We start from the raw sequence: 27,470 nt of genomic DNA, 5'->3' as shown, positions 1-27,470 counted from the left end.
AACGGAGTGTCAGATCCACATTAGGTTCTGAAAATACAAAAATAAAGTAGTCAGACATACTTCTTTCCCTACAGGGCTTGCTTCAATTCAGTAATATATAGCTGGGGGATAGTTTTTCAGCTATGAATAAACACTACGATGCTACTGCAAAAAGTTCAGAGAAGACAGGAAAGATCTCACTATCAGAAATGCTACAAGGGTTTATTTTGCTATTCTTCTTCCAAGACTATCAATGGGGACGCCGATTAAAAAGAATGAGAAGATACACGCTACAAAGTGGATGAGTCTCGAAAACATAAGGCTAAGTGAAAGAAGCCAGTCACAAAAATCGCACTGGTGCATGATCTCATTCACAGGAAATATCCAAAATACATGAATCCATAGAAACAAAAAGCAGATTGGTAGTTGTCAGGGGCTGGGGGAGTGGGAAATGGAGTGACGGCTTAATGGGTACAAAGTGTCCTTTGGGAGTGACAAAAATGTTTCGGAACTGGATAGAGGTGGTGATCACACAACACTGTGAATGTTCTAAGTGCCACTGAATTGCTCACTTTATTATTTTTCTTTTATTGATGCATAATATTTGTACATATTTATGGGTACATGTGAGTAGTTTTTACCTGCATAGAATGTGTAATGATCAAGTCAAGGTATTTGGAGTGCCCATCACTTTGAATATTCATTATTTCTATGTGTTGGTAACATTTCAAGTCCTTTCTTCTAGCCGCTTTGGAATATACAATATACTGTTGCTAACTGTAGTCCTATAATCTGCTATTGAGCATTAGAGCTTATTTCTTCTATCTAATTGAGAATTGTTCACTTTAAAATGGTTAGTTTTACATTAGGTGAATTTTACCTCAATTAAAAAAATGTTTAAGGATGAGAAGCTAAGGGAGGGGAATAACTACAACAGAAATGGTATAAATTTGAGAGCTGGTAGAAAGAAGCAACAGGATTTGTGCTTACAAGTTGGCTAAGAGGAAAGACTGAGATTTCTGATTTGGTTGTCTGAACAGCTGGCTGTTTTCACAGAATGATATAATCTGCACTTAGGTAACATGGAACTTCAGAAAAATGAGAACCCAGTGAAGCTTTGTTCATTTCCTCAGGTTTCCACATTTTAAACAGAACAATACATTGGTAAATTAAAGAATGCCCTAAATACAGTATAACTGGATGATATCAAGGCATTGCTAAATATCTCATGGTCTCCTTGCAGGCGAAATGGAGAATTTAAATCATAGTTCCATGGAGTTTATCCAAAGTAGAACAACTAGACCAAAAATCTATTAGTTAGTGAATTGACTGGCACCTAACAAAAGACACCACTTAGAAGTTTCTCCCTGAATATTTTTGTTCAATAGATAAATCTGGAAGGGCATCGCCAAAGGATGAACAAATTGGCTGATTCCAATTCCTTTTGAGCATGTCCATTCATAATAACCCCAAAATAATAAAACTAAAAAACAAACTTATCAAGTCATGAATGATATAGAAATAGAAACAGTAGTTGATATACTGAAGGAAAGAGTTGACCTTTTTAAAGGTTGTCTGAGATGCCATTCTAAGGAATTAGTCCTACATTTAGGGAAAAGGCATTATGCAAAAGATGTTTATCATAGTAATAACTATAACAGCACAACCTAAATATGCAACTATAGACAAATGTTTAAGTAGTATCTCCTGTGCCACCACTAGAAGAATATGTAATAGTAGTGAATATTCTTTTGTGTGTGTGTGTGAGATAGAATCTCACTCGGTCGCCCAGGCTGGAGTGCAGCAGCATAATCTCGGCTCACTGCAACCTCCGCCTTCCGGGTTCAAGCGATTCTCCTGCTTCAGCCTCCCAAGTAGCTGGGATTACAGGCACCTGCTACCACACCCGGCTAATTTTTTGTATTTTTAGTAGAGACAGGGTTTCACCATGTTGGCCAGGCTGGTCTCAAACTCCTGACCTCTAGCGATCCACCCGCCTCGGCCTCCCAAAGTGCTGGGATTACAAGTGTGGGCCACTGTGCCCAGCCAATAGTGAATATTCTTGCATAAAGAATATGCAATAATACAAGAAATGCTTATAATAAATGTTAAGAGAAAAAAGAACTCAAATTTTTATAAACATCATTGTTCAAGAATGCCTTTCAAAGACTACGTATGGGAAAAAAGTCAAAGTGATACATCAAAATGTTAGCAGCAGTTATGTTTGGATGATGGAACTAGAACTTTTTTTTGTCTTTCTACTGTTGTGCTTTATTTTCCAGATTTTTAAAATGAGTATAGATTTTTAAAACAATAATAAACATGTAGGAGGTCCAGAAATATATTTTTTGAAAGCCAGAGCCATGAACCAAAACAACTAAATGGATTTTAATAAGAATAAATGTGAAGTTCTGGGATGAGGGTTTTGTTTGTTCGTTTTTTAATGCCAAGTTTAGGACTGGAGCAACAGGGCTTAACAACAGTTCCTGTGAAGGGGGAAAAAAAAGACCTAGAAATTAACTGACTAGAAATTCATTATGAGCCAACAGTGAATGGCTGAGGGGAAAAGATAGCCATAATATAAACTTTGGATTTCTTAATATAATTTGTATGCAAGACAAAGGCAGTAATAATATTCCCATTGTGCTGTGTGAGTTACACTATACCTAGAATATTGTGCACAGCCTTGAACTTAAGCTTCTAAAAAAGATATTGAAAACTGGAGAGCAGCCAGCAGGATGAGGCATCAGAACCACACCTTAGAGCAGTGGTTCTCATACTTGGGCTGCATCAGAATCACCAGAAGGACTTATTAAAGTACAGATGCCTAGGACCTCTCCCAGAGTTGCTGATTCTATACATGTGGGATAGAGCCAAGAATCTGCATTTTTAGCTAGTCCTGAGTGATGGCGATGCTTCTGGGCTGGGGACCACACTTTGAGACCCACTGGCATTGCGGATAAAAGCACAGACCTCTAGGGAGGGAATCCCAGCTCTTCTACCTACTAGCTGTGTGACCTTGGGTAAGTTTGCTCACACTCTCTGTGCTTCAGTTTCCTCATCTGTATTTAAAAAAAAAAAAAAAAAAAAGTACCTACTTCATACAGATATTATGGCATTGAGATAGCCAATATTTGTGAAGCATTTAGAACATCCAGTCTGACTGTAATGTTGGTTAATTTAATGTGAGAAACACTAAAGGTGTTTTATCTGAAATAGAAAAAACAGCCAGGCGCGGTGGCTCATGCCTGTAATCCCAGCACTTTGGGAGGCTGAGGCAGGCAGATCACTTGAGGTCAGGAACTCAAGACCAGCCTGGCCAACATAGCAAAACCCCATCTCTACTAAAAATACAAAAATTAGCCGGGCATGGTGGCACAAGCCTGTGGTCCCAGCTACTCGGGAGGATGAGACAGGAGAATCGCTTGAACCCGGGAGGCAGGGGTTGCAGAGAGCCAAGATTGCACCACTGCACTCTAGTCTGGGCCACAAGAGCAAGACTCTGTCTCGAAAAAAATAAATAAATAAATAAATAAAATAAAGAAAAAAGAAAAACATTTAAACATCTTCAAATGTTGGAAGGGCTTTTATGTGGAAGACTTAACCTGAGTAGTTCCTGGGGACAGATGTGGAGTCAAGGAGCAGAAATGACCAAGAAAGAGCCTTTGGATCTCTCTCAAGAAGGGCTCTTTAGCAGAGACAGCAACAGTAGAGTAGGTGGCCTGGCTGGGTTCTGGGTGTCCTAGTACTCACTCAGGGGACCCACCTGCGAGAAATGGTGAAAAGGGGACTCCAGTAAGAGGTAAGACAATCACTTAATGAACATTATACCCCTCTATTAACACAGGCTTGGCATAAGGAAATTTTCACTTGTAATCACCTAGAGCTCTCAAAGCACAGGCCCCAGACCAGCAGCATCAGAATTGCCTGAGAACTTGTCAGAAATGCAAATATCCAGGCTCCACCTCAGCCCTACTGAATCAGAAATTCTAGGGGTGGGGCTGGCAACTGGTCTTTTAACAAGCCCTTCAGATGGCACTGATGCATGCTCAAGTGTGAGAATGAATGACCTAAAGCATCCCCCTAAATGACATTTACATGAGGCTCTAAAGCATGGAAAATCACTCCGGTAAGATATCACATGTACTATGCCTTTAATAAATATATGTTGGCTGGGTGTAGCAGTGGCTCACACTGTAATCCCAGCATTTTAGGAGGCTGTAGCTGGTGGATCGGTTGAGGCCAAGAGTTTGAGACCAGCCTGGGTAACATAGTGAGATCCCATCTCTACAAAAAAAAAAAAAAATTAAGAAAACCACTTAGCTGGATGTGGGGGCACACACCTATAGTTCCAGGTACTCAGGAGGCTAAGGTGGGTGGGGGCACACACCTATAGTTCCAGATACTCAGGAGGCTAAGGTGGGTGGATCGTTTGAGCCCAGGAGTTTAAGGCTGCAGTGAGCTATGATTATAACACTGCATGCACTCCAGCCTGGGCAACAGAGCGAGATTTTAACTCGAAAAAATAAATAAATATATGCATCCAACTCCCACTTATACCAGATATTTACTTCTGTGTTTAAAATATATATCACAATGACAATACTGAATTTGTTCAAAACCACAAAATCCAAAATCCAGAGAAAAGAAATGCATCCCCTCCAACACCCTCTCAGCAGGGACTGCTCACAAACATCCCTCCTCTCACCGTCTGGTCCAGCCAAAGCCTCCCCTCCCAGAGGCACAGCAGTTTGGACCAAACGGCTGACAACTTGGGGAGCCTTTCTCATGCTCCAGGCATTCTTCTAAGTACTTTAGGCATAGTGACTCTTTTAATCCTCATAACAAATCTTCTGAGACAGGGACCAATCTCCCCAGTTTATGGATGTGAAAACTGAGGGTGGAAGAAGTTAAGTAATTTTCAAAGAGTCATACAGTCAATAAGGTGTAGAAGTTGGCTTGGAAACTAGGCAGTCTCCCACCTGTCTATACTCCTGACCTCTATACCATACTTCCTGTTGAGGCCAGTGAGAGGAAAGAGATACAAGTATGAAGGCCGCCATCTTGGTCTGCATGTATGTGAGAGAGACTGAGAGACACGGAGCCAAAGAGAAGGGACAAGCTCAGGAAGGTGGCACATGGGAGGGAGCCACAGCCCGCAGTTTCCATGCTGGTCTACCAGTCACTGTCCCTGGTGAGCCCTGGAGTGGATGCCAGACGCAGGGTGACTGCATTCTTGAGCGGTTATGCAAATGTGCTAGAATCTGTAACTGGAAAGGGCAGGAGACAGTTTGATGAAAGCCCTTCTGTTTCTTTTCTCCCACAAAACAATTTAAAATGCACAGTGAGGTGAAGCAGGAGTGAAGGTACCAAGGGGAAGTGACAGCCAGATGCAGAGTTGGGATTAGTAAGGAAGGAAGAGGAAGACTTGCCACAAGGCTGCAAGACAGGGTGTGGGAACACCACAGAGGAAGAGAGAACGGGGCAGAGTAGGTACTTCCCAAGTAAGGCATCCTCACATGTCATGTTTGAGCTCCGCCAAAGCCTCCTCCCCTAGACTCCCAGGACCCCTTTCGTCTTCATCACATTACCTAACGCTTCTCCTGGTCTGCCCTGCATCCATGGCCTCCTGTGCTCTCCTAGGAGCCTGAAGGCCCCTGCAGAAAAGGGACTGTGGCTGCTCATCTCTGAGTCCAAATCCTGGCTCAGCACCTAGCATGCTGTTGGTGTGCTAGAAATGTTTGTAGCATTGAGTCTGCTGAAGCAGTGCTAGCAACCAGACTTGGTGAAATTTGCTGTTGCCTTACAGGCAAAGAAGCATTGGGAAAGCACCCCAGGGGCTGTGTCCTAGTTGGGAAACCCCCAGAAACAGACTCTAAGACTAGGATTCAAGTGCAAGCAATTCATTTGGGCAGCAAAAGAAACACTGGTGGGAGAAAGAGGAACTATGTAGAGAAAGAAAGGCAGTCAGCAACGAGTATCTTAGCTAGTATAATAGCTCTAGCCCACTGGAAAAGCTCCCAGAGCCCGTGTGGAACATGCACTAGAGGGATGAGGGAGCGGGGGCCACACACAGCAACTCCCATCAACTGTTGGGTGAGGACTTCTGAGAAAGGTGTGGTCATTCCCCGTCCTTTGGGCCCTCTTTATGAGTAGCAAAGCAGGCTGTAGCAGGGAGAGAATGCTCTTGGCCAAAATGCAGGAGGCTGCAGTTGGAAGTCAGGCAGGTGTGCTGTGAAGTGGTAAGGACAAGGCAGGGGTTCCCAACTTTTTCATGCAGTAGAATCACCAGATAAAACACAAGGCACTGAGCCCTACTTCCAGAGCTCAGCAGGTGGGGATGTGAAAATTTGCATCTCTAATGAGTTCCCAGGGACCACTGCTGCTACTGGTCTAGAACCACACCTTGAGAACCACCAGGCTCGGGATATAAGCAGAGCCCTGACTGCATACCTGGGAGAAATCCAGTACCTAGGCCTGGTAGAGCTTAGAGACAAAGCCAAAGAAGTGAGCTACACCTGTTTCGCCCTCTGCAAGAAAACTCTCACCACCTCACTCAAAGCCTGTGTGTGGGAGTCACATGCCAATAAACTTAGGACCATTCAGCCGACTTCTCTGCACCTGCTGTGGCCAAGGTTAAGGCCACTCCCTCAGAGCATCATTAGGATGCTACCTCCCTGTGAGTCCCATCCTGCTATTTTTCTTTGGATGTGACCTGACAAACTTAGGTCCCAGGGGCAAAGAGCACAAACAAACAAACAATTCCAAAGGGATCCAGCTTTTGGCTATATAGTCAAATCCAGCTGGAGATAAGCCAAGCTCAGGAAGTTGCTCCTCCTGATCTGACTCTCTCCTGCCAGGTTTCAGTCAGAATCCTGATGTAGCAACCTTGAGATCCTCCTTTTCTACTCTGGCAAGGGCAAATCCTCCAGAAGACACGCCTAAAATCATTATTTTATCACCTGACACTCATTCAACAGCTGTGGTCACCAGAAAAATAACAGATGCCCTGTCCTTTGCTGCTTATTTACAATAAGAACACATGCTTGCAGGGAACAGAGAATCCTAAACAAAAAGCGGTGCTTATTTCACAATACTAAATTTTCACTTGAAACCTACACCATCAGTTTCACAATACAAAAACCACTCGTGACCTCTTAAGAGATGAGTAGGAAAAGGCAGGGAGGCAGAGATAACAAATTTACCCTTCACGGGAGCAGAGGCATCCTCATTTTTCTTTTACAGTGAACACCCCTAGCAAAGAGTACGACAAAGCCACATCCACACACTTCCATTTTGAGACGAGGTCGTTGCTACAAAAGCCAAGGTATTAGGCCTCAGAACACTGCAGCTTTCTGTACCTGCCCGGTTCAGGAGGTCGGTCACTATGGAATGCTGAGGTTAACACTTCTTAGGAGGCTCTGTAATTAGCTGCGGTCCAGAGCTTCATGGTGAGGGAAAGAAAAGCTTCTCCCTTTCACAAATCAGAACATTTTTCCAGCTTTCCCAATGGGTTGCCAAGTGACTCAGCACTGGCCCAGTGTGGGCACTATTATTGATGAGAAATCTTCCGCCTGGGTGATACACTGCATACAACACATGCCCAAAGAACAGTGCCAAGTCATACCAGGAAGAGCAGGCGAGTTATTCACCTCCACTTCAAATGCAGGCAAATCCTTTCTTAATGCAGGGGCTACTCAGTATCACAAAGACAAAGCCCTAAGATAGTGGGAGATTTCCATCTAAGATTCAAGGAATTATTAGGCAGAGTCTCTCCTTTCTTGTTGACTATTAAAAGGCAATCAAATCGAGGACAGCAGAGAAAAAGGGCAAGAAAAAAAATTTTTTTTTTTTTCAAAAACAAACCCGGAGTAGAAAGCTGCATAAAAGCGCTCAACGCCGCTAGTGTTCTTTGTGAGTACCACGGGCTCCACCCAGAGGTCATTTTGAGAACTGCATGTTCATTTAATTTTGAGGAAAAAGAAAAAAAAAATTACATCTTCTGGGGTCCAGGAAAGGACCCACTTCAAAGAACTGCTGAAATTGCTTCGACAACATCCATCTTTCTTGCATTTCGTTAAAGAAACTTCTCTGAACTCTGAAATGCAAGATACAGTCGGGGAACTTTGTGAGATCCAATTTGCCTTTGATATTTGTACCTGTGGTGGAACTAGCAGAGTTCCTGGCAGGTTGAACTCAGCTCAAAGAAAGCAGAGTGTTCAAAGAGTGCTTTTAGAAGAAACACTGACAGCTCTCATTGAAATAAAATAGAAGACTGGAGAGCAACTCGGGAGGCAAACAGGAACATGTCTAATATTAGAAGAACTGAGAATAGTCCTGCTTCAAGAAGGACCCATGGGCCACTTGCCGAGAAGGGCCAACTGTGAGGCACCCACTCCCTTACGCAACTCAGAAGAGCTCCCTGAGGCAACTGCAATCCATACTGCTCAAAGAACTGACTGCACTTCCCAGAACATTCCCCTGGCATCCAGCTATTCATAACACATTACCCCCAACACGTATACATACACACACACTCCACCCCACCCTCCACCCTGGTGGTCCTGTACTAATTCATGCAAGCACCTCTTCGGTCCACGTGGGGTCAGGCGAGGATAAAGAGTCCTTAATACACTAAGCGCTCAACTGCCCAGGGCAAGACACATCCTGTTCCACATACCACAAGCTAGCTCAGTAAATAAATGAAGCCTTCATAAAACAACAATATGTTGGTGTTGAAAGTTGTCTACCATCTGGAGAGTTTCCCATCACAGCCCATGTGCTCTTGCCTTCATCAGCCTGTGCCTTATGTGACTGAGGACAGCTTTGACAGATTTTTGAAGGGGAAACAAAAAATCAAACCTACTCTTTGTCTTCCTCCAACGCTGCCTTGCCACCCACCATCCCAGTTCTTCCTTCATTATAAACACTGAACAAACAGCCTTTTCACATCTATTGACAAAAGTATCTATGGCAATGTTTATCCATCTCCAGTGCCATGAGTTTAAAGCACTAGAAAATATCCTTGCTAAAACTCTACGTGTTCTCATTTCAACAAGGTTAAGCGTTCCCAGAATGCTGAGGCAAAAATATTTGTGCTCAGTATGACTCAGTATGACTCCAAGCAGTGTTTCCCCAGACCTGCCTAGTGATAACAATCACCCGGAGACGGGCTAAAGTGACAGCTGTTCAGCCTGCATCCATGATCCATTAACCCAGGCCTTGCTGGGAAGGGGCCCAGAAGGCCAGAGCGTCCAGGCAACCCAGGTGATTGTTATACTCAGGAAGCTTTCAAAAATACCTCTAGATACAAGAAATGCTCCTCATTTCAGAATCTCTCAGCTGCAGAGAAGCATCCATCAAGAGTCTAGCAGGTGTGCTCTACCCACTTGAATTCCAGCTCTATCAGAATCTCTGGAATTCAAAATGGGTCCCATTTATTCATTCGTTTATTCAGAGATGGAGTCTCACTCTGTCACCCAGGCTGGAGTGCAGTGGCACGATCTCAACTCACTGCAACCTCCGCCTCCCGGGCTCAAGCGATTCTCCTGCCTCAGCCTCCCGAGTAGCTGGGACTACAGACGCCCGCCACCACACCTGACTAATTTTTTGTATTTTTAGCAGAGATGGGGTTTTGCCATGTGGGCCAGGCTGATCTCAAACTCCTGACCTCAAGTGATCCACCTGCCTCAGCCTCCCAAAGTCCTGGTATTACAGGCATGAGCCACTGCGCCCAGCCCATTTTCTACTATTAAACAGCATGGGTGTCAATACTTTTCTCCTTTGTTCCCTTATCGTGTCGCATAGTATCAGAAAATTTTACAAGGCCCAGCAAGTGTCCACTTCTAATAGGAAATACTTTCGTAGTCCTAAGCAATGGTAGAACACTGGTCTGCAGTTTATAAGTATACTATTCGGGTCATTTGTGCCAAATGATGGGTCGAGAAGGAGATATGCTTGGTTACAGGAAAGGATTTGCCCCAGGACATTTGCATGCATCATGCACAGAGCAGAAGGACATGTGGCCAATATGGGTTTTCTTCTTCTTGGTGTCTTAGGGGCTCTTGTTCCAGCTGCTCCCTGTGACTCCCCACTGCTCTGCATTCTGCCATATCCAGTGATGGTTTATGACACAATTCACCAGGCAGCAAGCCAAGTGCCTCTTACAGACGGCAATTAGGAGAAAGGAAAGGCCGAATTGCAAGGTATTTGAAAATGCAGTTCGAAAAATTCAGATATTATTTTCTCTTACCTCCTGGTGAAACAAAAATCTATGTATTCATCCAAAAGCAGACAGCTAACTCTGGGGTCATTCAGAGTCAACAGTTCAGTCAATATAAAAACCAACTACACAGTCAATGTCAAGCATGAAAATCCATTAAACCAGAAGTCTTATTTTTTTTCATCAAAAGGAATCCTTACCTTTTCTTTGGCTTTCCTTTTCGTTCCTGCATCCATCCACTCATTTTCTTTCTCCAGCATGTCAATAAAGGCCCAGCGAATGCCCTCAATCAATTCCTCCATCTACAAGAAAATACCCAAAGAGGCAACGTCAAAGCCAAGAAGCTTCAGACGAGGTTTTCTGGAACAAAATTGGCTTGCATGAGAAATGACTCTTTATTCAACATGGTAAGTAAGGGGTTCTTTCAGCTTGACTCCATGCTCTGGCAACACTTCTTTTTCCAGGAAGATTCCCTTTTTTCCACCACTAAAAGATAACTAACCAGGCCCAGCATGGTGGCTCATGGCTGTAATCCCAACACTTTGGGAGGCCGAGGCAGGTGGATCACTTGAGCCCAGGAGTTCGAGACCAGCGCGGACAACATGGTGAAACCCCATCTCTACCAAAAATATAAAAATTAGCTGGGCATGGTGGCTCATGCCTGTAATCCCAGGATTTTGGGAGGCTGAGATGAGCAGATCCCTTGAGCCCAGGAGTTCAAGACCAACATAGGCAACATGGCAAAACCCCATCTCTACAAAAAATATAAAAATTAGCTGGGTGTAGTGGGGAATGTCTTAGTCCCAGCTACTCAGGAGGCTGAGGTGAGAGGATTGCTTGAGCCCAAGAGGTGTAGGTTGCAGTGAGCCATGACCACACCACTGTACTCCAGCCTGGGCAACAAAGCAAGACCCTGTCTCCAAAAAATAAAAAACATTAAAAAAAAAAAACAAAACCATTTCTTTCCATGAGAATAATGTGGTGGTCCAGCTATAAAATGAATTATACGGGTATACAGGGATAGGAATTCACCATAGGTTATGACAAACCAATAACTTACCTGTCTGTAGCTACTAAACTAGTTCATCCTCATCAAAGTACCAACTAATTTTAATCATTTAATAAAGGACTGAGAGAGACAGGCAAAGGCATGGGCTGTGCATTTCAGATAGGTATTGCGGAAGAAAGTGAACAGTTGAAAGAGATAACTGTTAACACAGAGAAATGGGCAGGGACAGTTAGCACCCCAAAGGACACTTCACCAATATGAATCACACTTATGTCAGGACCCCAGTTCTTTCCAAATTTAGTTCCGTGGGTTAAACTAAATGTTCGGCTGTTCTATATCATCTTCCTACTCCCCTCTCTACTCCTTGGCAGCTCTGAAAAGTCTTGTTATTTCAAATTTAAAAGGGTAGGCACAGGCCAGGGGCAGTGGCTCACCCCTATAATCTCAGGACTTTGGGAGGCTGAAGTGGGAGGATTGCTTGAGGCCAGGAGTTCGAGACCAGCCTGGGCAACACAAGAAGACCTCATCTCTATAAAAACAAAATTATTTTTAAAAGGCCAGGCATGGTGGCGCCTGCACCTGTAGTCCTAGCTACTCAGGAGGCTGAGGCGGGAAGATCACTTGAGCTCAGGAGTTTGAGGCTGCAGTGAGCTATGATTGTGCCACTATACTTCAGCCTGGGTGACAGAGTGAGACCTTGTCTCTAAAAAAAATAATCATAAAATAAAATGATAGGTCTAAAGGGGGCTGCTACAGAAAGGTGGTCTTCTGAAAGACCTATTGCAAAGCATTTGAACAGTGAGGCCACACCCATAGTGAGGATGTATGTGCCTGGCTTTGCTGCCAGTGTCTGTGGACCAGAAGAGAGGACTGGAGGAAAGGAGCTGCTGACACGTCACATTAGAAGCCACCTGCAGCAATGTGAGGAGGCCCTGCCTGTTCATGGATACAAACCCCTCGAAATCCAGTTCTCCTGCAGAGATGCTTTGGCTTTCTCAATGGGACACCCAAGAAAGAAAAAATACTGGGTTTGGCCCCAGAATGAACTTTTTCATTTGAGAGCATGGGGTTGTAAATCAATTGTTAACGTTAACTCTAGAAGAAAAGACGTTGAAATGTTTCCTTGGTTCTATAATAAATTGTCAGCACGAAGCTCAAAATAATTTTTTTCTGTTTAATAAGTTTTCAGCTATGTTTTCAGTTCAATAACAGTTGTGAGGGAACCAGAGCTATAAATCAGTGGGCTGGGTTCCATCATATGTAAATAAGAACAAACAGCAGATGGAAGGGGGTCGGGGGAGCTTCACAGCTATTTCTTCCCAACTTGGTAAAAACATTAAAAGAAGAGAAACTTCGACTTGGGATAAAACACAAACTGCTAGAAGAGCAAAGAGCAAAATGTTCTTTAAAAATCATTAAGTTGGTGGTTCTTAACTTTGTCTGCCCATTAGAATCTTTGGAGGAACTTTAAAAAATACTGACAGCTGGGCGCAGTGGCTCACACCTGTAATCCCAGCACTTTGGGAGGCCGAGGCGGGCAGATTACTTGAGGTCAGGAGTTTGAGACCAGCCTGGCCAACATAGTGAAACCCCGTCTCTACTAAAAATACAAAAAATTAGCTGGGTGTAGTGGCAAGCGCCTGTAATCCCAGCTACTCAGGAGGCTGAGGCAGGAGAATCACTGGAACTCGGGAGGCGGAGGTTGCAGTGAGCCAAGATTGCGCCACTGCACTCCAGTCTGGGTGACAGAGCAAGACTCCACCTCAAAAATAATAATAATAATAATACTGACAAAAAATTTCTAAATAAAATAAAAAATCCTGAGGCGTGGGCATCGGGATGCTAGTGTCACTGTTCTGAGGTCCAGCCTGGGCATTGGGAGGGTTTAAAAAGTTCCCCAGGTAATTCTAATGTGCTGTTAGGGCTGAGACCCACTGGACCAGGGGAAACCATTTATTCGACAGATAAGGAAATTAAGAGTCAAGGAGTCTATGATCTGCGCAAGCTGACACAGCTAATGAGGACCAGAGCCAGGACCTGACCAAAGAGCTAAAATAACAGTGGAGAGCTCAGAGCCTCTAGTAGCAACAGAAGATCCCTCCCAAAATCAGAGAGAAATGCCAGAGAGTGAAAAGGAATCAACTGAGAGATGCATAAGTCATGATTTCAAACAGAAAACCCACATGAAGAGGATGTTAAATTGACAAGGAAATCTCCAGGGACTAGATCTTTTGCCTATCAGCATGCCTAAGTCTTTTTTTTTTTTTTTTTTTTTTTGAGAATGAGTCTGACTGTGTCGCCCAGGCTGGAGTGCAGTGGCATGATCTTGGCTCACTGCTCACTGCAACCTCCACCTCCCAGGTTCAAGCGATTCTTCTGCCTCAGCCTCCCAAGTAGCTGGAATCACAGACATGCACCACCATGCCCAGCTAATTTTTGTGTATTTTTAGTAGAGACGGGGTTTCACCATATTGCCCAGGCTAGTCTTGAACCTCTGAGCTCAGGTGATCCACTCGCCTCAGTCTCCCAAAGTGCTGGGATTACAGGCATGAGCCACCACGCCTGGCCCTAAGTCTTTAGGGACTCATCATGTAGCAACATGCATTGGCTGGCCCATCACGTTCACAGAGAAAAAGAAATTATATCTTCCCAAATTAGGGAGGGGCAATGGGGAGGGAAAGAAGTGGGTGGACTCAAAGGAGAGATTTAGTGACCAAACCAATGGAAACAGGTGATTCATTTAATGTGGGAAAGTGAGGAATGTAGAGAGAGTCAGATTCATTCCTAGGCTTCAGAAAGGTATGGGCAACCACCGTCATTCAATAAGACTGAGAAAATTGGAAGAAAAAGAGGGATGGGGACAGAAGCCAAACTAGTGGGATGAAGAGTGTATGGGAAGCGAAGACAGCAAGTCTGGACAAATTAATTGAGTTTGTCTATGAAGGAGAAAAAGCAAAGATAGGAGAGAAGTAGATGTAGGGTTAAGGGAAGGGTCTGAGGGTTTGGAGTTTGGGTTTCATGCATATGCTTGCTAATGCTGTTCCTACTGTTTTTGTTGTTGTTGAAAAGCTGAGAGATTTGACTATGTTTAAATACCAATAGAAAGGATCCAGCGAAAAGGAAGAGACTGAAAATATGGGACAAAGCAAGCCATGAGTGGTGTCTCAGAGGGCAAAGGAGGTGACGGGATCCAGAGACTATGTGGAAGGATTCACCTTTGACATGAGACAGACTTAGGAGAGAAGATTAAAATGATAGACAGGCATGCAGAAGAATCTAAAGATTAGATGTAGAAGGTTGAGAGAGTCCTAGTATAAACGTGGGTCTTTTCTCCATGAAATAGGATTGAGACCTTCTGCTTAAAGGGAGGTTTATCTAAAAAATTATATTTCTTCACACATGGCTATGTGCATCCTGGCAGAATAAAGATATTACTAGGAAGAGAAGTACAGTAGTACCCCCTTATTCACGATTTTGCTTTCCATAGTTTCAGTTACCTGTAGGCAACTGTGTTCTGAAAATATTAAATGGAAAATTCCAGAAATAATTCACAAATTTTAAATTGCACACCATTCTGATTAGTGTGATGAAGTTTTATGCCATCCCAACTATCTGGCCCGGGATGTGAATCACCCTTCGTTTGTCCAGCATCTCCACCCTGTATATACCCACCCAATAGTCACTTGCTAGCTATCTTGGTTATCAGACAGATCATAGGAAGTACATGCATGAGTTCAATACCATAAGATACTTTGAGAGAAAGAGAGACCACATTCACATAACTTTTATTACAGCATATCGTTATAACTGTTCTATTTTATTATTAGTTATTGCTGTTAATCTCTTACTGTGCCTACTTTATAAAGTAAACCTCATGATAGTTATATATGTATAGGAAAAACATAGTATATATAGAGTTTGGTACTATCTCCAGTCTCATCCACTGGGCGGGGGTGGGGGGTCTTGGAAAGTATCTGTCTCAGATAAGGGGGGATTACTATATTTACAGATAAGGACAAAGAGGGCAATAAAAGGTACCCTCTCAATACCCTGGCCAGGATGCAGCAATAATAGAAAGCACCCAATAAATAATAAAAAGTTGAATATGTCCAAAGAAAATATTTATTTGGGATAAGGTGTACAAAAGCAAAACATTTTATTATGTTTTAAAATAAATTATCAAAAAAATAAGCACTCTCCAAGCTAAAAAGATCTTTAGCAAATTTTGGAATTTTTGGATTCCTATGACGAATCTTAAGGTCATTTTGCTCCTGTTCTCTTTGGGGCATTTTTATGGAGTATGTGGTTATTATTAAAATGGGGCTGAGCGTTTCCAGATACTTCTCTCTAAGCAGCTTGGTTTCATAGGATCCTCCCCGTCCAGCATCTCCTAGGCATTAAAATGGCTATCAAATTCATTAAAATTTAATGCATTTTGAAAAGGTTTTCAGGGCGGGTACAGTATCTCACGCCTGTAATCCCAGCACTTTGGGAGGCTGAGGTGGGTGGATCACCTGAGGTCAGGAGTTCGAGAGCAGCCTGACCAACATGGTGAAACCCCGTCTCTACTAAATACAAAAAAAGAAATTAACCAGGTGTGGTGGCACATGCCTGTAACCTCAGCTACTTGGGAGACTGAGACAGGATAATCGCTTGAACCCGCGAGGCGGAGGTTGCAGTGAGCTGAGATTGCGCCACAGCACTCCAGCCTGGGCGACAGAGCAAGACTCCGTCTCTAAATAAATAAATAAGAAAAGGTTTTCAAAGCTCTTTGTCTGTAACCCGTTGATTGGCATTCTAAATGAAAGTAAAAAGAGGCAAAAAGATTTCAGCCCACTGCCAGAGTGAAAAATGACAAATAGTTTATTCACATGCCACTTCCTCCCTCCTCTGCCTTTTCTTCCACCTCCTCCCCTGCCCCCACCACCTCTGTCTTCCCTGAATCCACACTTCAGTAACTCACTTTTTGTGGCCCTCTCACATTTGTCAAAACGCGGGTAAATCACTTTTTTTTTTCCCATGAGCCTCAGCTGCTCTTTGCCCTTGTCTTCTCTGGCACCTCCACTCCCCACACCATCCCCCATCTCAGGTTCTCAATTTTTTTTTTTCCTTTGGCAGACTTTACAGATTTATTGTATAACATTTTCTGTGAAATGTTGTTGAACTACCCCAGCAGACTTCAAGAACAAGGAAAATCTTTGAAGGTGATTAATTTCATTGGTTGACATGTCAATGCAAATAAGAGAAATAATTATTTTAGCATGCTGGAACTAGGAAGATAAATCACTGAACACTTCTGATTTTTATCTTTAGACTACTCTACAGCATCACATAATAACAATGCCTTCAGTCAAGTCAAAAACCTGCCGTAATTTTAAAATAAGAAAAAAATAGAGAAATAGTATTTCTTCACCAAACTTTGACCTCACACCTCAACCAGGCAGCATATAACATTAATAGAAATCCCTTAAAGTGGAAGTCTTAAGGTGAAGTTATCCTTAGGAAATATTTATTTAGAGCCAGTCAAAGGTCAAAATATAACATATAAAAATTAACTCAAGTGTTATTATGGTAAAATCTGCCATATTCAGGGTAAGAGCCCTCTAGGCAAAGCAATGTTTTGTTAAATATCTATTTATTTCAGGGGCAGGGCGCGATGGCTCCCACCTGTAATCCCAGCACTTTGGGAGGCCAAGGTGGGCAAATCACCTGAGGTCAGGAGTTCAAGACCAGCCTGGCCAACATGGTGAAACCCTGTCTCTACTAAAAATACAAAAATTAGCCAGGCATGGTGGCGGGCAACTGTAATCTCAGCTACTCGAGAGGCTGAGGCACAAGAATCGCTTGAACGCGGGAGGTGGAGGTTGCAGTGAGCTGAGATCACCCCACTGCACTCGAGCCTGGGTGACAGAGTGAGACTCTGTCTCAAAAAAAAAAAAAATAACTATTTCAGATTTTATGGATCCACACTATAAAAATACAGTTCATTTGGTTGTTCTATGGGCAGTTCTTAGTTCTTTTCCTCAACCAGTGTTATCTAAAAATAGGTTCTTCCTTTTTCGTTCTTTGCACCCCAGGATTTTGCCCATAGTGTTCTACATCAGACACCAGACATTGGTGAGTCACATATGTATAGGCACTTGTTACTCTTCCATCCAGGGCTTTACTTTAATGAGATGCTCCTATATTAGCAAATTATAAATTATCTCTCCTGCTCCTCTCTTGACCTCTCCTTACCCTTCCTCCCATCACATGGACATAAGAATTTTGTACTTTGCATAAATGAGTCATGATGGTTCTATTAATACATTTGAAGGGACATATGCCAACATTGCTTTCAGGAGGGATTAGTTTGCCCCATTATCGGTTGTAGTTTTCTTCAAAGCTTTGTCCCTGACAATAAAGAAATCCCACAGGGCAACTCAAATCCTATCTCATACCCATGAATCCCAAACACTTAAACCCACACTTTCAATTCCCTCTCTGAGTTCCTGTGAGGCTTAAAATCAGAATAATACATACATGTGTGTTTAATTGTTGTCTTTTCATTTATATTTATTTGGTCTCCCTAACAAGACCCATAAGCTTTGAGAACAGGAACCATGATTTAGATCAAATGAGATCATGAATATGTAAGCAAACACAAAAGTATTCTGCTAATTTAAGATTTTGTTAGTTTTATGATTTCATATCTCATGTGATATGATTTTTCACATGAATCCATATCTCACATTCATACCTAATACTAAAATATAGCAGATGCTCAGTAAATACAAGTTGATCAATTTATGCTTTTTGAAACCTTCAATTGGTACCTAGCAGAGTTGAAACTGAATCAAATATCTTTCATATATGCTAACAGATAACAGTTATTCCAATAGTATAAAGAGAAAATATTAACAAACTCACTCATAGAAAATATGGTGCTGTGCAGATATGATCATAAGATTTAACAACATGAAAGCTGAAAAAGGAAAAAAAATGCATGGTACCCTTTTTAGGTGAAGTCATTTTTGAAAAGAGAGACCTACTCTGATTTAGTAATTCAAAGCCTGAATCCATGAATAGAACTTATCAGTGAATAGAAAATCCATCGTTATATTAGGGGACAAGGCTCACAGCAAATGTCTCCAGAATGACTGTAGCCTACTACCAAACACAAACTTTAGTGGAAATCAAGTGACTCAGTAAGTTAGCCTAGTCCATTCTAAGATAGGTGATGTCAACATGGTACATGACAAACAGCTAGGAATGGTTTAAAAATATAGTACATATCTAGTAGGAATAATTATAGGCTAGGACTTCTGAAAAAGAAAAGAAAGGAAAAAGAAAAAAAATCAGTAAGGTTGATTATGTGCGTTAACCTTAAACTAATTTAATGTTAATAAAATTCTTAACGAAAAGGCATAATGTTGAGTAGGCTTTCCTCTTTAATATACTTAGAAGTTATAATATCTGGAAAAAAAAAACATGAGATTAAAATGTTTCCAGTCTTCCCATTGCTCTAGAACAGGGCAAGTTTTCTTGAGTTGTAACCACTGATTAGCGGAATGTGAAAAATGGAAATCGTTGTTAATAATTTATGTGGATAACCCTGAAGAAATAGCCTTTAATCTCAGGGGGACTCTTAAAATTTTCTTTCTGGCAATTGTCATTTTACTAGAAACACAGACATTAAATAAATCAATGCACCAATAAATATTAAATATTCATTAATTAATTACTTATACTATAACTATTTATAAAAATGACCTTGGATTGGCTCCTGATAAAAAATAATGGCAACGAAATAAGTAAAAAGTGACCTATATTGAAGTGGGACATGTGGTTAAACCAGAAAAACTAAGGATAGTTAGAAAATGCTGAGGTTTCTGGCAGCCAAGTGAGTGGCTGCCAAACTGATAAATCATATCAGTTTGTCAGGATTAGCAGTGTTACATAGCTATTAAACATTTTGGCAAGAGAAGAAAAAATCAAATTATTTGGTGCTATAAAGTGGGTTATTCTGGTGGTACAGGAGGAGTTTCTCATGTCCTTTTATCTAAAGGCATATATTCATAAGACTCAGGTAAATATTTATATTTATATTTGCTGGATATGAACATATAGGCTGTGTTCTAATTTTATAACTCATCTTTTCCTGTTTTCCGCTTTCCAACTTTAAGAGAGGATGGATCAGAAACCAGAATAATATTTACAAGTCAATCAGTCTCAAATAGTCTAGCCTTTGGCTGTGGGTAAATTCTCCCCAGCAAGTAACTATGTCTGGTCACTTCCAACATTGAGATCTGTTGGAAGGCATAAATGTTTTCTTTAGGTAAATGAATTTCTAATACAGGGTCTTCACATTCCATAGGTCTGACCAGATCTGCTTGACAAGACTGTGGCTGATAATATGTGGCAAAGGCAACACTGCCCAATGCTAGCCAGAAATGGAGAAAACAAACAAGAAAGGTGGGCCAATGTGTCATCGTCGTGGCAGCACACTCAAAGACAAGGACAAGAGTAAGTGTTCAAACTTATTTCAAAAGAATTCCCAATGAGCTATCTAAATTACTTGTTTTGCTGGATGTTACTTGACCAAAGATTGCATAAATGAGCTGTCACGATTGGGACCTGATGATATTTGTTGTAACAAGATTTAGCCTGCAGAGGGTTATGAAATCTGGACCTATTCTAGAAATTATATGGCCGGGTGTGGTGGCTCATGCCTGTAATCTCAGCACTTTGGGAGGCCGAGGAGGGCAGATCACGAGGTCAGGAGATCGAGACCATCCTGGCTAACACAGTGAAACCCCATCTCTACTAAAAATACAAAAAATTAGCCAGGCGTGGTGGCATGCACCTGTGGTCCCAGCTACTTGGGAGGCTGAGGCGGGAAAATGGCGTGAACCCGGGAGGCAGAGCTTGCAGTGAGCCAAGATCGCACCACTGCACTCCAGCCTGGGCAACAGGGCGAGACTTGGTCTCAAAAAAAAAAAAAAAAAAAAAAAGAAATTATATTTGGCTCCTCGAGTAATTTCATGAGACTCTTGTATGAGCCAGACTTGGCGTTAAATGATAGAGTGGGTTCTGGAATGTGGCCAGGGCACTAGCATGAAAAGGATCTCTATTCCAATGAAAGCTACTACACTAGGCATATATGGAGGAGTAGCAACAGCAAAATCCCCCAGGCACCTCCCTCACTCTATGATAAATTAAAAAGAGGCAATCTAAATGCAGAAGTTGCCACAGCCTGTGCCAGGAAGTTGATGTTATAAATTCTATCTTAATTATTAACATTAGGCATGGCAATATTAGCAATAAGAGTAGCTGACATTCACTGAGCACTTTTTGTGTACCAGGTATTATGCTAGGCCTTCTACATAGATTATATCATTTAATTCTCACCTCAAATGAAAGAAGGAGGTACTACTTTTATCCCTATTTGTGATACACAGCACTGACAGCTTTAATGCCATACCCCTTCATTTATCCACACCCCTTACTGTGTGACTTTGCAGATCCTCTCATTAAAAATGCAGAGTTACAGGTGGCTCACACCTGTAATCCCAACACCTTGGGAAGCCAAGCAGGGCAGATCGCTTAAGCTCACGAGTCCAAGACCAGCCTGGACAACACGCCAAAGCCCCATCTCTACAAAAAAATACAAAAATTAGCCGGGCATCATGGCGCACACCTGTAGTCCCAGCTACTCGCAGGCTAAAGCGGGAAGATGGCTCGAGCCTGGGAGGCAGAGGCTGCAGTGAGCCGAGATCGCACCACTGCACTCCAGCCTGGGGGACAGAGCCAGACCTTGTCTCAAAAAAATAAAAAAAAAAAAATGAGGACCCTATTTCCCTAGTCTGTAAATCTGGACTGGGCTTGTGACTTGCTTTGGCCAACAAAATGCAGATACTACATTACGCCTGTCCTGAGCCTAGGTCTCAGGAGACCTCACATGTTTCTACTTGCTCACTTGAACTTCTGCCATCACCATGAGAATATGCACAGGCAAGCCGGCTGAAGGAAGTAAGACACATGAAGCAGAGCCGAGTCATTCCAATCACCTCTGCCAAAGCCAACCTTGATCAGCCAACCCCCAGAAATTCAAGCCAGCCTGGCCAAAATCAACAGAGCTGCATGGGGGCCCACCACTGACTCCAGATGCATCAGCAGTAACTGCTTATTGTCAAATGCCAGTGAGGCTTTGTGATTGATTGTTACACAGCATTACCAAAGCAACAGAAACTCTTGCATCATTTATAACAGGAAAACAAGCTCAAAGAAGTTAACTGATTTGCCCATGTTGGTAAGAGCAGAACTGGCCTATGAGCTATCAATGCAACTTTGCAGAAAATCAGATGTAATTTCTATATTAGGTCAATATTTTATAAATATATTAAAAAGCCCTTAAAAAACCAAATCATCATGGTTTGCCTTAATTTGGACAGGTCTTCAGCAAAGTTTCTCTGGAAAGTGATCTTGATAATAATAACCAACACCACTTACTAGACAAACAGAAACAGGGGCATTTAGTAGCCAAAGAGAATATCCTTTCTTTCACAATTTGTGATGAAGGGACCATTGTCTTTATCTGTACAATGGCTTTACTGAGAACAACCTTTGTGAGCAGCTGAATTTGCAAGGAACGGAAAACTCCTCACTATAAGGGCAATGCTATAATGCATGACACTGACTTTCATGTGACTTCTGCCATCAACGTTATAGTTACATCTCATTTACTCAACCACTGAGAGAAACAGTGAGCGAGGGAATTGGAGAACTTAAAGAATATTAATGGCAGTACATCAATTCAATTATCTTAGCTCACTAATGAGGTGAACTTCTAGTGTATTGAGGTTGCAAGTTCAAACTCCGCCACTGCAATTGGACCCACGTGGGTATTTAAGTCTTCAACACCAGACGTAGCAGTATGGGGTGGGAGGAGAATTCTTTTCTTAGGATAAGAATTACTACTGGAATTGCTCAGGCAGAGAGCAGCTCAGAAAAAATGGAAGATATTTTAGGTCATCCATGGCATCACTTGGGGACATGAACAATGTCTTTAAAGAGAAATAGAATAGCTGCTAGAGCGCAGGAGAAATTAGTGAATTGTTCTACATAGGGAGTCAAGTTTTAGTTCTTCACTTAATAAAGTCTGAATCTGAAGTGTAATAGATTTGCTCTGCTTTAACTAGATTAACCTTCTGCATATAGAATGTTTTAATATGTGACAGGAGATCAGTGAGTTTAGCTTTGATCTGAGGGCTGACAAAGACTCTCTCCTTGACCAAAGTTTAGTCAGGCTCCTCTGAGCCCTCTTCTCAAGTATGTCTTGCCCTTACCCTCCTCCCAGCCTCCCACCCCCATCCTGTCCTCGTCAAGCCCATCTAGTCCAGTTGTAGCAAGAATCCTGCTAAGTCACTTTAGAAAGAATCCCCATCCTGATCACCTTGGCCTGCCTTCCACAAGAATCCTGTCAAGTTGGTTTAGCAAGAATTTCCCTGCTCTTGATGTCTCCTCTTCAAAATTTTCCATCCACTGACCCCCTCATTCTCCTCACTGGCTATAAATCTCCAGCTATCTTTGCTGTATTTAGAGTTGGGCCTAATCTTTCTCCCCTGTTGCAATAGACTTGACACCTCTTGTAATAGTCCTGAATAGTCTTCATTACTATTTTAACAAGTGTCAAAATAATTATTTGCTTTAGCAGGGTTTACTCTATAACAAAAATGCAGAAAATTTGAGGGAGCAGCAAAAAATACCTACTAGCAGAGATGAGATATATGAATAAAGATAAGTAGTTCGGGGACATAGTGTCTACAATGAAACAAACCAAGACATGGTTTATACAGAAGAACTTAGCCCAGCCAAAATGTTCACATGGGAACTTCAGCTTTACTGAATTTTCTAGAAACTAGAGTTAAAGCAACAAGGCCTTTTTTCCCATCAACACAATAGAAAAAAATTTTCTTTGATGTATATATTCACATTTCCACCTTAGTAGAGAATGGTAAACATTTTTTTTTAAACTTTGATAATAAATCTTACAGAGCCTTTGGGTTACCACTGCAAACATCAGGGATCACTCTTTAGAATGACGTATTGTACAAAATACGAGAAATTGAGCTCAGTGTGTAGACTGAGCCAAAGATATACCTGCAAAGTTGTTCTTAGATTAAATCAATAGTAGCTTGCTTCTTATCATTTCCGTCTTTCTCCTGAGAATTATATGAATACAAAAATGTGATGTCAACTGGTTGGATTTAAATTAGGTTTCCACTATATTTATATTTAAAATTTTGAAATACTGGAAGCCAAACCTATTCCAACTGTTTCCTACCTCTGAAATGTTAAAAAATATGAAATGTGTGCCTTTTTAGGATCTTAATATTAGAATAATTTGCTAACAAAGGTAATTATAAGATAAGTCACTAAGAAGGTTCTGGTCTCCTCATATTCATAAAACTGGCAAAGATTCAAGTGTCTTCCGAGAGAAGCAAGGGAATGGAACACTGGTTTCCATGTAGATTGTCTGGGCTTGAACCCCACCTAAGCCATTTTCAAGCTATATGACTCCAGAGAATTTACTTCAACTCTCTGAACCTGTTTCCTCATCTGGAAAAGAGGGCACTAACAGCAGTAACAGGGTCATTGTGAGGATAAGTGAGTTCACACACTGAAAGCACTTAGAAGAATACCAGACAGCTAGTTAAACCTCAGTGAAAGCTAACTGCTACTGTTATTATCATCACCACATTTTAAAACCAATATGTCCTGACCATCACAGTCACAACTAGGCCCATGGTGACAATCCCTTCATTCCCTGGCCTTTGTTGGAAACTTCATCTGCCCTCCATGGACATGAGTATCTATCTGGGGCACTTACTTATACATTACAGATATAAGTAATAATAATAATAATCAAACAAGGCCAGGCGTGGTGGCTCACGTCTATAATCCCAGCACCTTGGGAGGCCGAGGCAGGGAGATCACTTAAAGTCAGGAGTTCAAGACCAGCTTGGCCAACATGAGGAAACCCCATCTCTACCCCCCAAAAAATACAAAAATTAGCTGGGTGTGGTGGTGCACACCTGTAATCCCAGCTACTCATGAGGCTGAGACACAAGAATGGCTTGAACCCAGGAGGCAGAGGTTGCAATGAGCCAAGATCATGCCAGTGCACTTCAGCCTGGGGGATGGAGCAAGACTCTGTCTCAAAAAAAAAAAAAAAAAAAAAGAAAAAAGAAAAAGACAAGAGTATTAAAAAATAAAAATAAATAAAAGAGAAAATTAGCAAGTGATAACTTTAGACATCCTTCGTGAACACAACTAATCCTCTCTCCTGCCATTTAGGTCACGAGCATATGGATCAGGGCTTGTCACAGTGGAACGAGAGCATCATCTCTATTTACGGTGATGATACATCATCAGTTCTCTAGGGGAGTCCCGCTTTCATGTAACTTTCCACAAAAGTAATATTAAATGCTTCGCTAATGGAATATGTTTTAAAATTATAAATAATCTTCATCTAAATAACATAAAAAATTAAAGAAGTCCTCTGAGAGACAAGGTTATGATTTTTAATTCTGGAGAATGGGGGAAGAAAGGGAGGTAAGGAGGGAGAAAATGTTAACATAAAAGTCAGTGGAGGCCGGGGTAGTGGCTCATGCCTGTAATCCCAACACAGGGAGGCGGAGGTGGCAGTGAGCCGAGATCACGCCACTGCACTCCAGCCTGGGCAACAGAGTGAGACCCTGTCTCAAAAAAAAAAAAAAAAAAAATGTGGCTCATATTCTAGTTCAATTGGATAGTGCTACTTTGGACGGCAAAGACAAAGCAACACTTGCAGCCAATCCCACATGAGTTAAGGCTCTGTCCCACTAGCTGGGAGGCAAGGGATTGTACTATATGACCTCTTCTGGTGGCTTTCTGTTGAAGGACTCTCCTTTTCTACATGCTATTCTACTCATTTCTAATTAAATTTGCTAAATTCCCATGGTTATGTGTGTGAATGAGTATGAGAGCATTGGTATGTCCAAATGCACACTTGGATGTGGGAAGTCTTAATGAAACACTAATGTAGAATTATGTGTTTTCCCCAGTGAAAAAGAGGAGAACACTGATAGGTAGAAAACTTCAATGTGAACTGCTCTCTCCTACCCACTCTCTAGAAGAGAGGGTACCAACCACAGGCAGTTGGGCCAACTCTGTCATCAAGAGGTTCTCAAAACAGAGATACGGAGGAGAAGTGGGGCAGGAGTCTCTTAGTAAAACCTAGGTATCAGTTTTCAAAAGATAACTACATAGTTGGTGGGTGGCGAACCAAGCCTGGAGGTCCTAATGCAGGGTTTTTCACAGTCCATTTAAACCAATCTGAATCACAGAAATTTTCAATGATCTGAAAATTAAAGCAGTTACTTGCACTAATGTAACCGGTTTTGGTAAATAAAGTACTGCTATTCACGTCAACTGGCCTGGCCTGCTCTTGTGACTCACCAGGGCTTTTTTTTTTTTTTTTTTTTTGGTGCTGTTTACAAACAAATGAATCATGAGAAGACCTTGCTGCTCAAAGTGTGGTCCACGACCAGCAGCAGCAGTCGCACCTGGAACCTTGTTAGGAAAATTCTTGGGTCCTACCCCAAACACAACTTAAAAACAAAAAAACAAAAAAACAAAAAAACCTTGTTAAAATGCAATGAGAATCTGCATTTTAACAAGCAGATGCTAACGTGATTTGTGTACACATGTAAATTTGAGAGGTACCTGAAGTTTAAGCTTCTGACTGTATTCATTTGATTAACAAACTTTTTTGGTAAATAAACAATGGCAGCCTTCCATCTGAGTTAGGGTCTCTGGAATTTGTCCCTTTGGGGATCTTTCTGTTTTTCTTTTTCTTTAGACTGTAGCTAATAATACTGAATGTTTTTCAAGTAAATCAGTGGTTCCAGGTGGTTCTTGAATGGGAGCCCTATAAAAAAAAGGCTATAAAAGGCCAGATATTTCTCTTATAAGTTTCCAACCTAAGTATTCCCTGAGGCAAACAGCTTCAGCACAAGGGAGGCAAACAATCTTACGTTAAAGAGATGAGTATCTGCCTAACTACCAAACTACCCCCATGTACATCAAAATAAGGGGGAAGATGCCAAAATTAACTTTATTTTAGAATGTCACACCCTGACACAAGGAAAAGGGACTTTCACACCAAAACTGAGAAAAACAAGTTTAATCCACATACTTTTCATATTAGTTAAAATTCTTCTACTGCCAAAAAACCTGCTATAATTTTTTTAAATCTTTCATTATCCTTTGTTTTTATAGCCTTCCCAGAGACTATAATATTACTACTGTGATTATCTGATAAGATCTCAATCTATTTACTCTGACCAAGGAGCAAAAGAAAACACGCAATGAGAATATTGAGTATTTTGAAATAAGCCATTAATTCTTCGGTGGAATTATTTGCAAAGGAACTTTCAGGTTCAAACATAAAGTCTCATACTTAGACAGTAAAAACAAGTTAACATAGGTCAATTTGTTCCCAGACCAAACTGAGGGTCAGGCTGCTATTTCTTACGGCCCAATAACGAGATGCAAATGAACTGGGGAAGAAGAGAGTTTTATTTTCTGCCACTGGTTACAGGGAGAAAGCCTGGAAATTATCACCAGACCAACTCAAAGTTACAAAGTTTTCTAGAGCTCATATGCCTTCTAAGCTATATGTCTACGTGAAAGTGTGCAATCGTCGAAAGACGTAAGTGATTAACTTCTTTTAATCTTATAACTAGGTCTGAGTCTTGAAGACCTTCTTCTGGAGCTTCAGTAAGTTTACTTAATCTAAATGGGTCTAGGTACTGAGGTAATTACCCTTTTCTTGTCTCCTGCTAAATCATAAAGGTTTGGGGAGTTCCTTTAGACCCCAATAAACTTGTTTGTGGAGGCCTGTGGAGTTTCTTCAGACCCCCAATAAAAATTGTTTAATCCTAAAAGGGTCCTGTTAAGAATTCATTTATTATCTTGTCATGCTTCAAGACCCAGGAAAAGCCTAGGCAAAACTCTTGGTGGGCTCTTTGTTACTTTCCAGCCTTTGTATATGGGCAGTGGCTCAATCAGCTTTTAATGTTTAACCTAGCTACTCAGTCCGTGCTGGGACAGTTGTAATGGAGGCCTGTGTTAGTGAGACCTGGCCTGCCACAAATGTACTTAGATATGGTATTGCAAAGCAAACTTCAGTGCATAATACATAATCATGTATTATGTATCAATAATCACTATGTA

The 27,470-nt window shown here is 41.6% G+C and overlaps 1 protein-coding gene across 1 annotated transcript in view; it reads right to left on the bottom strand.

Annotated features, from left to right (window-relative positions):
* Positions 1-27,470, bottom strand: part of PHEX (phosphate regulating endopeptidase X-linked) — a 223,552-nt gene that overhangs the window by 111,105 nt on the left and 84,977 nt on the right. Inside the window, exon 12 of the mRNA XM_054471801.2 lies at positions 10,402-10,503. Coding sequence (XP_054327776.1) covers positions 10,402-10,503 — 102 coding nt within the window. The remainder of the gene's footprint in view (positions 1-10,401; positions 10,504-27,470) is intronic.

The sequence above is a fragment of the Pongo pygmaeus genome, chromosome X, assembly GCF_028885625.2.
Source record: "Pongo pygmaeus isolate AG05252 chromosome X, NHGRI_mPonPyg2-v2.0_pri, whole genome shotgun sequence".
NCBI classification, from domain to species: Eukaryota; Metazoa; Chordata; class Mammalia; order Primates; family Hominidae; genus Pongo; species Pongo pygmaeus.
Note: the sequence above shows the minus strand (reverse complement) of the source record. Positions and strands in the feature narration are given on the sequence as shown.